Raw genomic sequence first — 14,566 nt, 5'->3', positions numbered from 1 at the left:
ACCGAAGGGCAAGACAAATAGATCAAACAAAATTTATTCGAATCAAGGTGGATTTACAACTTGATAAACCTCTTAGGTGTGGGGGTAAGGTAGCTAGTGCAGATGGTGAAAAATTCTAGGTAAATTTCAAGTATGAAAGGCTTCCTACCTTCTGCTTCCACTGTGGTAGACTGGGGCACGATGACAAGCACTGTCCGGAGATCACGGACCAACAAAGCTCATCCAAACAATATGGCAACTGACTCTGAGCGTAGGGAAATTCGAAGTGGGGGACGGAAAAATCAAGATCCACTAGTAGTGGGGGTCGGAGTGATGGTAATGAAGATAAAGTAGAGGAAAATATTCAAACAACAGCAAAAAACTCCTACGCTTCAGTGACAGATGGTGGTGAAGGCAGCTCAGGTAGCGGCGGCAACCGGAGAAAGAAAAAGTCAAAAAATATGGAGATGTGTGATGTCGCGGGCTTCAAGGAAAATCAGTTAGCAAGAAATCAGAATGGATGGGACTACTCTATGCGGGTGGTACACTGCACCACGTAACTGTCAGGGGCACATGATGAGGCAGCTGCTCCTTCCAATGGTCCACCAAGAGATTTGAAAAAGGACAAAGAAGCATTGGATGCCCTTTCTCTAATGGGCTAGTAGGCCCAAGCAGGAACAGAGTCTATGGAAGTCTCCAACCCACTCAAACTCATGGCTGACCCAACCGAAACTAATGAAAGAAATAAGGGAACCGAGGGCCCTGAAATAGAAAGGAAAGTGAAAGCAAAGGCCCAATGGAAGAAAATAGCAAGAGAAAAAGGGAAAAACAAAAGCCCAAAAGCTGAAGTCCAACCACCAATTGCAGGGATTAAAAAGGTGGGAAAGCTAATATTTGAAGAAGGGGAAGAATCATTGCAAAAAAGGAGATGTACAATCTCTAATACAAGTCAATCTGCAACTAAAGAGGGATCGGTGGTGGCTGCAAGGCAGCACCGCTGGGAGCCATGAATCCCTTAAGTTGGAACTGCCGGGGGCTTGGGAACCCCCGGTTAGTCAAAGTGCTACATGACTTAATGCGGCGTTGGGATCTCAAAGTGGTCTTCCTTATGGAGACTAAATAAAAAACTAGACGTATGGAAAGGATAAAGAATAGAATTGGGATGGCAAATGACCTCATTGTTCCCTGTATAGGCCAAAGTGGAGGACTTGCTCTCTTATGGGCAAGAGAAGTTGACTTGGAAATTAAAAGCTTCTCAAAGAACCACATAGATGCAACTATCATAGAGCCTGGCAACAACTTCAAATGGAGGCTAACCAGCTTTTATGGTCACCTGGAGACCCATCGAAGGTATGAATCTTGACACCTTTTAGCATTTCTTCATAATCAATCCCAACTTCCTTGGCTTTGTTTAGGAGATTTTAACGAAATTTTATCAGTTGAGGAAAAATTAGGAGGAGCTCCTAGACCCCAACAGTAGATGGATGACTTTAGAAAAGTAGTAGATTATTGTGGTTTTCAAGACTTGGGCTATATAGGGCCTGATTTTACTTGGTGCAACATGCAAGAGGGGGAAAACAGAAAATACTTGAGGCTTGACAGAGCTTTTGCAACTCCAGAATGGATTGGAAAATTTGGGGGGAAGAAAGTACACCATATAGTTGATTCCACTTCTGGTCATAGTGCACTAGTAATCTCAGACTCAACATCCAAATGCCACACCCAAGCAAAGCGGTTTCATTTTGAAGTAATATGGACTAAAAATGTTGACTGCAAAGCTATTATTGAGGCGTCATGGGAGATGGCTTAGCACCCCAGAAGGAATAATGAATAACTTAAAATTATATGTAGTTGAGCTAACTAAATGGATTTCAAAGGTTTATGAGAAAATTCCAAAAAAAAAAACTAGGCCAAAAGGAACGCCCTAAATAGCATAACCAAACAAGATAAGGAAGGAGACATGAGCACCGAGATTAATAGCCTAAGGAAAGAAATCAATAAGCTTCTGGATGATGAGGAAATCTATTGGGGGCAAAGAGCTAAAGCTCACTGGCTTAAGGAGGGGGACAAGAATACTATGTTCTTCCATGCTCAAGCTTCTGAAAGGCGTAAGCAAAATACAATTCTGGGAATCTGGGATGAGCAAGGCAGATGGTGTGATGAAAAGGAAAGCATTGCCCAAGTAGCCATTGCCTATTTTGAGAATATTTACACAACAAATAATCCAACATGGGTTGAAGAAGTAACTGCAGCTATCCCTTCTAGAGTGACTAATGAAATGAATGCAAATCTAACTTGGGACTTCACCAGGGAGGAGGTATCCATAGCTCTCAAACAGAGCCACCCTACCAAGGCACTTGGCCCCGACGGTATGTCTGCCATATTTTATCAAAAATATTGGAATATTGTGGGCTGTAGTATTACTAATATGATTTTAAATGTTCTTAATAACAATTTGTCCATGGCAGAGCTGAATAAAACAAACATAGCCCTTATCCCCAAAACAAATAATCCTAAGAGAATGTTTGAGTTCCGCCCCATCAGTTTCTATAATCTAGTGTTTAAACTCATTTCTAAAACCCTTGCTAGCAGACTTAAAACCCTCCTCCCTCACATTATAACGGAAAATCAGAGCGCCTTCACCTCGGATTGACTCATTACTGACAATGTGCTTAGATTGACTCATTACTGACAATGTGCTTATGGCCTTTGAATTAATGCATTTCTTAAATCACAAAAATGCAGGTAATGATAGTTTCATGGCAGCCAAGCTCGACATGAGCAAGGCCTTTGATAGAGTTGAATGGTGCTTCATCCAAAGGGTTATGAAAAGAATGGGTTTCAACACTAGGTGGATAAATTGGGTAATGCAATGCATCACCACAGTCTCCTACTCAGTTTTTATAAATGGGGTAGCCTGGGGAAATATCACCCCAACTAAAGGACTTCGCTAGACCCCTTTTCCTCAAGCCTCTTCCTTCTTTGTGCTGAGGGCCTCTCTGCTCTCATACATGAAGCTGCACGAAACCAACAATGGATGGGCATTTCAATTTGTAGAGGCTGTCCAAGAATCACCCACCTCTTCTTTGCGGATGATAGCACTCTCTTTAGCAAGGAAAATGCCGAAGAGAGTCAAGAATTAAAACAAATCCTTCAAAAATATGAAGAAGCATCTGGCTAAAAAATTAACACAGAAAAATCCTCAGTGTTCTTTAGCCCAGACACACCTCAGGCGGTCAAAGAAGAGATTTTTGCCATCCTTAGCCCCATACAAGACTCAAGACATTCCAAATACTTAGGTCTCCCATCGTTTATTGGAAGATCCAAGAAACAGGTATTTGCTACCTTGAAGGAGAGGGTGGGGCACAAACTAGCTGGTTGGAAAGGTAAACTACTCTTTATGGGAGGTAAGGAAATCCTCATTAAGGCAGTTGCTCAAGCAATCCTAACGTCTACCATGAGTTGCTTCCAACTACCTCAAAGTTTATGTGAAGATTTGGAAAATATGATGAGGAATTTCTGATGGGGTTAGAAGTAACAAGAATCCAAGATGTGCTGGATCAGTTAGAAAATGATGTGTAATTTGAAAGCTAGAGGAGGAATGGGGTTCAGAAACTTGCAAGCTTTCAACCTAGCCATGTTAGCCAAGCAAGCATGGCGTATCCTCTCAAATCCAAGTTCCCTTGTTGCCCGTGTTCTTAGGGCCAAATACTTCCCCATAGGTGATGTACTCAATGCCAAGCTTGGCAATTCTACATCATACTCTTGGAGAAGCATTTACAACAGCCTCGAAGTCTTAAGGGAAGGTAGGCAACGGAAAAAGGATCCATATATGGGATGACAGATGGATGCCAAATCCATCCACTTATAAAGTCATTAGCCCTCCAAACAGCAATCCAGAATTCCCAATGGTTTCCTCGCTCATAGACCCTATCATAAAATGGTGGAAAACTGATTTGGTTCGAGCGACGTTCCTCCCCTTCGAAGCTAAAACAATTCTCAGAATCCCTTTGAGCCATAATCTACCTGAAGATAAAATAATATGGTTGGGGAATAGTTGTGGTGAGTTTACAGTCAAAAGCACGTACTATATTGCCCACAAGTTAATGGACGCAGGGGAAAAAGAGGAAAGCTCCTCGGGGGATCCCTATAGGCTGTTATGGAAGAAGCTTTGGCACCTAAACCTCCCAGCAAAGATGAAGATTTTTGCTTGGAGAGCTTATGTTAATGGGCTGTCCACAATGGAAAACATGAATATCAGAGGCATTACTAATAGCAGAACATGCCCAATTTGTGGTTCTGAACCTGAAAATATCACCGATGCCATCCTAAGATGTGATTTCACCACTTAGGTTTGGAATTTATGGGCTGAAAATCCATTAAGAGCCAGTCAAAACAGCTTGAATTTCCAAGACTCGGCCATACTTATCCTCACTCAAAAGTATACCCAAGACCTGGAAACCTTCTTTGCTGTAGCTTGGGCCATTTGGTACATTTCATTGTGGACAACCTTATTTTTGTTATACCAAATGGCCCAGGCTACAACAAAGAAGGTTTCCAGACTTGGCATATGGCAAAAAGCTCAATGGAAGACTATTCAAGTGCTGCTGATTCGAACCTTTCCTATATCATAATCTCCCCCACCAGATGGGAACCCCCTCCATAAGGAGTTTACAAAATAAATGTTAATGGAGCTTTGGACCAAAACAAGTACTCTAGCATTAGGGTCATTGTAAGAGACAACAAAGGCCAGCCAATTGCTAGTCTCTGCAAGTTTCTACAATCCAGTTATTTTGCAGAACTCGTGTAGATAATGGCTTTGGAGCAAGGAATCCTGCTAGCTACAAAATTGCAGCTGCCTAGAGTTATTTTTGAATCAGACGCACTTAATGTCATCCAAGCCATTAATGACAAAGCTATAAGGAGTAGTTTTGGCCACTTCATTCAGGATTTCATCCAAGCTCGGGATATGTTTGAATCATGCTCATTCAAGCATCTAAGCCGCGACCTTAACAAGTTTGCCCATGAGTTGGCCCAATATGCTTGGAGGAGTGCAAGTTCGCATATCTGGAGAGGAGTCACCCCCCTAATGGTTGCTTATTTAATTCAATCTGAGATGTGTACTGTTTAGCTATGTTGTCTGGCTTGTATTTGAACTCTCTTTGTTGTACTCTTTGTTTGGTTATTAATGACATCTTATTTCCTTCTAAAAAAAAAAAGAGCATTCTTATCAAGGATACTATAATTCTAAAATGCTATATTTGACATCCAAAACACCAAAATACCTTCTACATCAAACATGCCAAATGTTAAAACCAAATATCAATTTTTTAATCCCCACCCATGCATGCCACAAAGTCCTTTCTCTCTTTTCTTTTCTTTTTCCCTCAACCCACACTGGCAAGCTCCCTTCCCTTCTCCTACACTGCATGCCTTCCCTCAACTCATGCCACCAAAAATCGAAGATCCTTTTCCCTCTAACCGAACCCAAAAACCCACGCTGCCAATAATCCATGCTCTGCCCTTCTCCCTCTAACCAAACCCAAAAAACCCAAGCTCTTCTCTTCTTCCTCTACGGTGCTAGGTGTTGCTGGGCTACAATGGTTGGGCTGCAGTGGGTTTTGTGATTTGATATCTGTGGGGTTTGATTTCGTGGGGTTTGATGGATTTCGATGGGTTTTGATTTCAATGGTTTTTAATTTTGGTGGTTGGGTTGATCGAGGTGGCTGAGAGGTGGGTGTGGGTTGATTAATTCATGGTGGGGTTCTGATTTGCAGGTTGTGGGAGGCGGTGATGGTGGTTTTGGGTGATTATATATACTTTTTTTTGGATGTGGTAGGTTGCAATTTGTTGTGATTGTGGTGGTTGGAGGTGTAACAGTGGCTGAACGTGGCTGAGGCAGTGCTAGTTATGGCTAGATATGGCTTTTTATTTATTTATTTATTTTTTAATGAAAACTGGATGTGGGTATTGTATATTGTTGTGAGATATATTATTTTATTTTTATATTATTTTAATGTGTTGTATGATAAAATAGAACCTTTGATGTTGGGTGTATTGTAAAGTGAGTTGTTAAAATAGATAAAGTAGATTTTTGAGATGCTAAATGCTAAATTTTTTGAGATACTCAATGCGAATGCTTTGAACCAACTATGATATTTTTACTAAAAAAATCAACTATAATATTGCTATACTTATATATAGTTGTTTATTTATTATGTTTGCTTAGAATTTAATATTTCTTATTTAAAAATAGATCACTATATTTATTTGGGAGTATTTTTGTCCATTTTATTTATATTTTACTAATTTAATATATTTATTTATATTTATATAATTATTAAATTAATTATGACTTTATTACGGTTCAACCTCGACCCAACCTTAAAAATCTTGAACCTTTCTTTTTTTCGGTTTTATAAACGGTCTAGGTTTCAAAACCATGCTTTCTTGCTTTGTTTGATTATGGTTTCTATTATTCTCGGTTAGGATGAGGCTAGCCAAGGTGGATGCCATCTTCACTCTTGCCTGTATGATTTTGTCTTGCTTTATTTTCCTCTTACTTTGCAAAATTTTACTTCATGTTAATCTGTCACACCTCGCGCTACACTTATTACACTTTTTTTTTTTTTAATTTATAAATTTTTTTCATTAATATAAATATAATTAAAATTACCATTAAATTTATTACATCAAATCAAACTAATTTTTAGTAAGGATTAAATAATATATTATCCAAAATGTTTAATAAGACAATATCATAATAAAATAAAAAGTTTTAATATTCATGCATTTAAATACTTAGCAATACAAATTAATTCTTTAACACTAATAAAAGTGGGGTAGGGTTAAAAAGCCTAAACCTATCCATATCCTACCATCTTTGCAAGGAGGAGAAAATTCACGCGAGGCAGAGCGGAGTGAGGTGGGGAAAATTATCATCCCTCTTATATTATTTGGTTTCCATTCTTGGCTTTGAAACCTACTTGAAGGTGACAATTGACAATGTGGCTCGATGCAATAATTTTAACTAAGGTTTTTTCAATACTTTTTTTGGGTCGGAATATATGTTATTTGGCACTTTTCATTTTCTTATAATTATTTTTTTAAATATTTGTTATGTGTATTACATGCTTGTTTATAATTATAATTATTTTCATTGTTATTTTTATATTTTATTATCTCATTATGTTCAAACTCATTTTGAAACTTTTACTCATTTGTGAGATTTTTACCTATTATTTATTTATTTATTGTTAGTAACAAATTTGTCAAAATATTCTTGTTAAGATTTGATTAATTTTTCCATTTTATTTATATTTCCAATAAGCATTCATAATATATATATATATATACACACACCGGCCACTTTTAAAAAAATAAGTCAATAAATATATATTTTATTTTATATTTTATTATTATTATACACCTTGCTCCATTTAGGGAGTTTTAGACAATGGGATGTCTATTTCATGTGTGACACACTATATACAAGAGGATTTTTACTTTCAGACAATTGTAAATGTGCCTTACCGAAAGAATTGAAATAGCTCGGCCCTAGAAATTAAAGTAGTATCTTTAGGCAATGATCCTTTTCACGTCTACGTGATATATCTATATTTATAATTTTCACATGTAGGTAAAACTCGAGTTATCATTTTCACGGCTCAGTCATCATTTTCACATGAGATGATTATGTGAGACAAAAACACCTATCCCTTGAAATACTTTCACACGTAAATATCAAAATGCTGAAAATACAAACAAACGGAACATTATTATAACTAGAGTAATGTGTAACTCTATGTGCGGGTATAATTAAAAATAAATACAATTACACAGTTCAAATTATATATTATTTGAGAAGAGATTGAAATTGTACATGGCATTAGCTTACATATTTTTTAAACCATATATTTCTAAAATATATAATGATTTCTCATTATTTATGTAGGATTAAGGACCCAAATTATATATTGGGCCTTGGGCCTTGGGCCTTGGCCGAGAGTGTGAGTGGTCTGAGGAGAAACGAATGGTAATGAACGGTTCAGACTCAGAATTTAATGAGAAAGATACAAATAGGAAGGTTGTCCGAGGAGGAATATCTCTTCGGATAGGATAAGTACAACTCAAATATGTATTCCAATGATCAGAGTGACCTTCCATGTTGCTCCAGTGATAGGGACGTGCATCATGAACATACGAGAAGGGGGGGGGGGGAACCCAAAAATATCTAAGGAAAAACTGCTACCACCGCATTGAATGCACTGCAGCTACTTTTCTGGCCGCATTTATGTGGAGAAGGCCTCTAAACAGTGCTGCCTTGGCTACCACAACTCACAGAAAGCCAAAAAGAGTGTCTGATGGGACATGTACTCAAATAAGGGCTCAAATGACCAATAAGTGTAGGATTAAGATGGTCCAAAAGGAGCTATATAATATAAGAGACCCCCCGTGAGGAAGGGATCGGAAAAATAGAAAGTGAACACTGTAGCCATCAAAATTATACTTGTATTCAGTCTAGTTGATTTATATAAAGACTTACCTCCTCGGACAGTGAATTGATTCAGATCAGTGCTTCTTGTTCTTGTTTGATCATCATTTAAATCCATACTAGCCGTTGTCAAATTCATTAGGGTCTAGTTCTTTAACCCACTTTCTACAAATTTATTGTATTGGGCTCACTGGGCCAAGATCTCATACATCTTGGACTTGGGCTGCAAAACGTGTCCCTACAATTTATTTATATATTGGATTTAGACTTTTTGGTTTTGCACCAAATAATTCACTTGCCACAAAATATATATATATATATATATATATATATTATACTAAAAAAAAAACATTTTAAATTATTTCTCACGAATATAAATTTTCCGATTTCATCCAATGAAAGTCTTAATTCTTAATAACCACTACAATTCAAATATATACAACTTAAAAATAAAAACAAAAAAAAAGAGGAAAAAAAAATCCTAGCTTACAAGTCCTTCTATTTGCTGTCTCTCCCTTCTCCAGCAAGCTCAAGCCTCCTGCTTCAATAATTTTGCAAAATTTTTACTTCCTACCTTATGCTCTACAAAAATTTCACAAGCAAATACCAAATGGTAAGTAACTATAGGCTAATACCAAATATTTTATTTATATTTTTCCTTCTTTCTCTCCCTACGGTTTTCTTTTGTATTTTCCATTTCATCTCACACTAGTTGATACCAAAGTACATGTTTAATATTGTTAAAATGATATAGTTCATGAACATAAAAATATCCTTAAAAAATCAAAGAATTAATCCCACAATTCAAATAACTGTAAATTGTAAATCATCTTGAAGATAAAATCCAAATAATAATAAATGATATAACCCCACAATTACAAGACCACCACCACCACATACATCAACACATCCGTGTACAACAAAGTAAATCATGAATCATCTCAAAGATTAAATCCCAAAAAATAAAAGTAAAACACAATATAATCCCACAATTATAAGGCCACCACCACCATGCACAAACTCACAAAAAACTCAACAGTTGTGTGGTTGAATGAAAAGGCTCTACCTTGTTAGGTGGGAGTTGAGGATGCAAGAAAAAGCAAGGCGTAGGATAGGCTCTAGCATAGAAGCTCCTTATGGTCTCCTTGAAAAAAATTAGGCATTCTAGGGTTTTTGTGTTAGGAGTAGCATGCTTGTTCTCCTTTTCTTTTTGTGAGAGAGGCCAATCGTGTTTTTTTTTTAAAAATAAATAAAACTTACTTGAGAAGATAAAAAATGCTGATGTGAAAAATTGTGGAACTAGTAAAGCTGATGTGGCAACATTTATGAAGTTAACAGAAAGTCAAAAAATTCAGTTTTATAGTATATATAGATGACAACATAGATGATAACATCACCGTAAACAATCCATTATTCTTAGAGTTATAAGGTTAAAAATAAAAATAAATCAATGAATTACTGTAAGATACATAATAAATAAGATACGGGTAAATAAAATAAATAAAGACCATTATTAAGAATAAACTTCCATGGTGATAATTAATTCACACCTACAAACAATTCCTTGTTTGGTTCATTAGATGAAAGAGAAATCCTTCATGGGTCCTCCACAAACATTTTATTTTCTCTCTTTACTTCTTCTTCCTAACCAAACAAGGGAAATGAAAACATCCTCTTTTTTTCTTCACAGAAGAAGATTCATCAGCATCCCACTCATCTAATAAACCTTCCAGTACTGTTCCACCAAGACCCCCAGTGAAAAGATGTAAACCCTCCATGAACTGAACAATTTGTGACATCGTGGGGCGTATCTTATGATAGACCACGCAACGAAATATCAACTTTGTAATTGCTACTCCATCAGGAGCATGAAATCCAGGTTCTCTCTTCAGGCTCTCATGCACGAGTGGACAGTCAATTGGTTGGAAGCCAGAATACTTGTATTTTGACCAAGCCCATAACTCAGGTAGTTGATCATAATATTTCCACTTCTCCCCACCGAAGGCATGTTTACATATGAGTTCAATAAGTACAATAGCAAATGAAAACTGATCTGATCTCGGCCCCCACTCTCCTGTTACAAAATTTTTTGGTAAGTACTATAGTAAAATTAAAAGAGAGGGGGAAAGTACAATTGGAATGCCAAAAGACTCATGGGTCCAAGCTATTATTCTACGGTAAAACATAACTTTAAACAACAAACAGAGACAGGAAATAAAAGAGAACAAAAGGGTAAACCTAGTCTCACACTCACAGTCAGGCTTCCTAATCACTCCTATGGTTTGCACATCCGAGAAATGGTTGCCCACTAAAGAATATAGAACACTATAAACCTGATACGTAGACTCCAAAGAATATAAATTCCCAGCGTTCCTCAGCAAAGTAGGTCATCAGGCCTTTCATCAACGCTAGTGTTCAACCAAAAAGACAAAACCCTTTACATCCAAGTTAGATAGAATATTCAAACTTGTCACCTAGTGTTCATGTCGCATAATTAATTGACCTAGCTAATATATATACATAAGTAATAAACATTCTCTAAAAGTGCACAAAAAGTGTGTGCCACCCTAGTACACAGAAGGAAACATGAGAAAAAAAAAAACCCTGCTAACATCTAATGTTTTATAGCTCAAAAAATCCAATATTGAAGAAAAAGTAAAGCAATTAGTAGCAACTATCAATTTGTATGAAGTTACAGTATTAAGAGCTTAATATCTTGCACTGTAAGTTCACCTTTCAAATGTACAGGAATTCCATTAATGCCAAATACACCACTAAGTGCCATTGGCCCAATGCCACATTCCAAATCATCATAACTGAATTTAGTTGCCCAGTTTCTCTGGCAGGGCGAATAGGGTTAGTGTTTAACTGTAAAAATAGGTGCACTTGGATTTAAAAGTCGTTGAATCAAGCAAATATGGCTTGGGATTGAAACAATCAAGAAAACTCAGATTTTAGGTTGCAGTTTTTGAAAGCTATAACTATTACTTTTGAAAGCTATGACTATTACTCTTGAAATATTGTTCTGGATTTATATGTTTGAATGCTAGTTGAAGGGGCAATGAGTATTTATCAAAGGCTTCCTAGTTTTAAAAAGTATGTAAACAAGAGATTTAGCTTTTTCATATCATGTTAGGATATGAGATAGTTAGAGCTTAAACAAATCACAAGGAGGCTAAAATAGACGAGATAGAAGGAAGAATCTGAAAACAAAATGATAAGAGGACAGAAGGTTTGAAACTAAGAAGTCATCAGGGTTTCAGTTTCAGCACCAAAGACTTTATTAAAAGGACTGCTGACAGGCTGGTACTAGAAATTAGGTGTTAGAAAATTGAGAAATTAAGTGAGGTAAAGCTAGTTAGTTGGTAGTAATTAGGTGTTAGAAAATTGAGAAATTCATACTATAAATTCTCAGGGCATCTCACTTTGATGCTTAGACGTTAAAGTGAAAGAGCTTATAGGTAGAGAACAATTGAAGTTGCTGAAGAACAACTTGAAGCTGTAAAACAGCAAATATGAAGTAAAGAGATGAAGGAAAACAGAATAAACTAGGGTTCTTAGGCATCAAACATAATGAGGGGATCCGATACATCTTGCACCGAAATTTTAATAGCACCATACCACAACGTGAGCATCACACAAAGCCAAAATAATGTAACTTCATTCATCTGACTCCAGATAAGACAATTAATGCGTCATTCATTTCAAGTTCCACTTGACAACCAGTCAAAATCTATGATGGTTGACCAAGACTTATTATAGTCCGGTTTGGATAGTATGTTCATGTTTACGTTTGTTGGTAAGGTTTGCGCGTTTTCAGCCTTTTTTTTTTTTTTTTTTCTTTTTTAAGATGAATTTTTTTTTTTTTTTTAAGACCAACGTCTGGTGAGCATATTTAAAAATTATTTTACTATACTATTTTCAATTTTTAGTTTTTAGCAAAATAAATTATTTCCAAACAAATCCTATAACTAGAAGTCAAAAAGTCTAACAAAACAAAAACGTCCACAACCAGAACGCAAGTAATTAATGCCTCAAAAAAGAACATGCACAGCTTTAAATACTGAAATACATTAATACAAAAATGGAGATACCTGTCTTGAAAAAACTGCTGTCTAAATAGGGAACATCTGAGATTAACATGACGTCCTGGTTCAGAAGATGCTGCTTTTCACCAAGAGCTCCACCAGTTAGCATAAAAAAGTCGAATAGCACTGGATTGAAATCCTGTGAAACAATGAAGATCAAATCACACCAAATTTTAGAATCCTTTTGCTCATAAAACAAAAGTGAGTCTATTGAAAGTATGGAAGAAAACCAAAGATGACCTGATCAAGCATTATAAGTGCAGGGTGAACAAAGTGAAGTAGGTAAGGGGGATTCTGACAATGCAAATGCTCAAGCACACGTGCAATCGCAGATGCCACCTGCATTCTTTGTTTCCATGTTAAATCATCTGCAAATGCAATTAAAGCACTTTTCATTTAGTCTTTTCGATGGAAATGGGCATCAATGGTTAAAGTTCATACGTATGTAATGCATGAGTCAGATGAACAAACAGCTAAAATGTCACAATACACGAAGATTATAATATATATATATATATATATATATATATATGTATATACACCTAATCTTACCTTTGTCAGTGAGGTTGATAAGAGTATCCTTTGATATAAGATCATAGACAACACCAAAGTGGTGATCTTCAGCTTCACAGCAATATCCAATCAATTTTACCAAATTGGGGTGATTTACAACATCTGGATGTGTCAGAAAAATGCATTCACTCTACAACAACAAGGATGAAGCAAATCAATTTAATTTTCTGCAGTTCTTCTTTTGAACATAACATGTGGTAGCGGTAGTAAATAATAAATGAAAGAAACATGCGTAATGTATATACATACCTCCAGTCTGGTAAGACCATAATTAGCATAATGTTTGGCAATTCTTCCAACATCAGGGTGAAGCCATATCTTGACAGTAACTTCTTGACCTTGCTGAGTTTTCCCCCTATAGACTTTCCCGAAATTTATCTTTCCAATAAAGTTTTTTTCGCTAAAGGAGTTGGTTAGGAGTTCCAAATCCCTCCAGCAATATTTTTTTGGTTTGCAATCAGCAGAAAAATCCATCTCTGCATAATTTTTTTAATCCAATATTAATGACTTAATTAAGAGTACATTTTTACAGTATGATTATAATCCTAGGGCACAGCTAAAAGGAATAATATGTCAACTTGCTATTATTATTATTATAATATATGTGTATATATATATATATATATATAAAAGTATGCATTGGGCAACAAGTCATATTAATGGAAATTGTCATACTAGAAACCAATCACACAACCAAGAGCCCTTTTAGCTCAATTGGCACCGGTGGCAGAGTTAGAGATTTTTTCCAAGTAGGGCTAAGGTAAAATATAATAAATTTCTTAAGTGAAAAAAAAAAAATTCTTTAGTTCATAAATTAACTTTGACTCAACAAAGTTGTGCCCTGCACTCCTTCTTGGCATTAAAATCATTTATAATTGATTCTAAACTAAATTACATGACAATCCCTTTATGAGAACAATATTTATTTATTTATTTATTTAGGTTCAAATCTTTGAGCTATTCTAGGTGTTTTAGCACTTGAAGTTTCAATATTTGATATAAAGGATTGAGCAAAGTTTGTAACACTTTTTCTTTTAAAATATGCATCAATGATAGATGATTCTCCATAAATTATTCACAATTTGAAAATTTGAATATTGTATCTTGTAATTTTTCAATTTCTTAATAAACAAGTCTATAACAATAATTTAATTTAATTGGTCCAGCCATTAATATCAATTAAACAAATAATTAACAAAAATTAGTATTATTAAATTATAATAAATTGCTATAATATTGTCTAGAGAGTCGTTGCTTAGTTAGAAATTACACAATTGTTTGGTAGTTTGTAATTGATTCTAAACTAATTTTTTTTAGTAATTTCTATATGTGCAGTTAGACAAAACCAAAGAATTGTGTAAATTTATCTCAATAAAATAATCATACATGATACCTGATCAAATATAATTATATAATATAATAAACAAGCAGA

General features: G+C 35.6%; 1 protein-coding gene across 1 annotated transcript; it reads right to left on the bottom strand.

Moving 5' to 3' along the window:
• Window positions 1–10,102: 10,102 nt before the first annotated feature.
• LOC126728398 (probable serine/threonine-protein kinase PBL21) lies at window positions 10,103–13,608 on the bottom strand. Its single transcript, XM_050434224.1, has 5 exons — window positions 13,384–13,608; window positions 13,114–13,264; window positions 12,802–12,929; window positions 12,568–12,700; window positions 10,103–10,547 (listed from the first exon to the last, which is right to left on the bottom strand). Exons 1-5 carry the CDS (start codon window positions 13,606–13,608, stop codon window positions 10,105–10,107), a joined length of 1,080 nt encoding a protein of 359 aa, XP_050290181.1. The 3' UTR covers window positions 10,103–10,104.
• Window positions 13,609–14,566: the final 958 nt, after the last annotated feature.

Source organism: Quercus robur, chromosome 5 (genome assembly GCF_932294415.1).
Source record: "Quercus robur chromosome 5, dhQueRobu3.1, whole genome shotgun sequence".
Classification (NCBI taxonomy): Eukaryota; Viridiplantae; Streptophyta; class Magnoliopsida; order Fagales; family Fagaceae; genus Quercus; species Quercus robur.
The sequence above is the reverse complement of the archived record's forward strand: the minus strand, read 5'-3'. Positions and strand labels throughout refer to the sequence as shown.

Excerpts from the sequence above, each read along its gene's own strand:
- LOC126728398 (XM_050434224.1), bottom strand. The coding sequence starts at position 13,608 with ATGGATTTTTCTGCTGATTGCAAACCAAAAAAATATTGCTGGAGGGAT. Across the intron at positions 13,265-13,383 it reads ATGGTCTTACCAGACTGGAG|AGTGAATGCATTTTTCTGAC; the intron begins GTATGTATATAC and ends TTGTTGTTGTAG. Across the intron at positions 10,548-12,567 it reads CAGCAGTTTTTTCAAGACAG|GAGAGTGGGGGCCGAGATCA; the intron begins GTATCTCCATTT and ends ATTTTGTAACAG.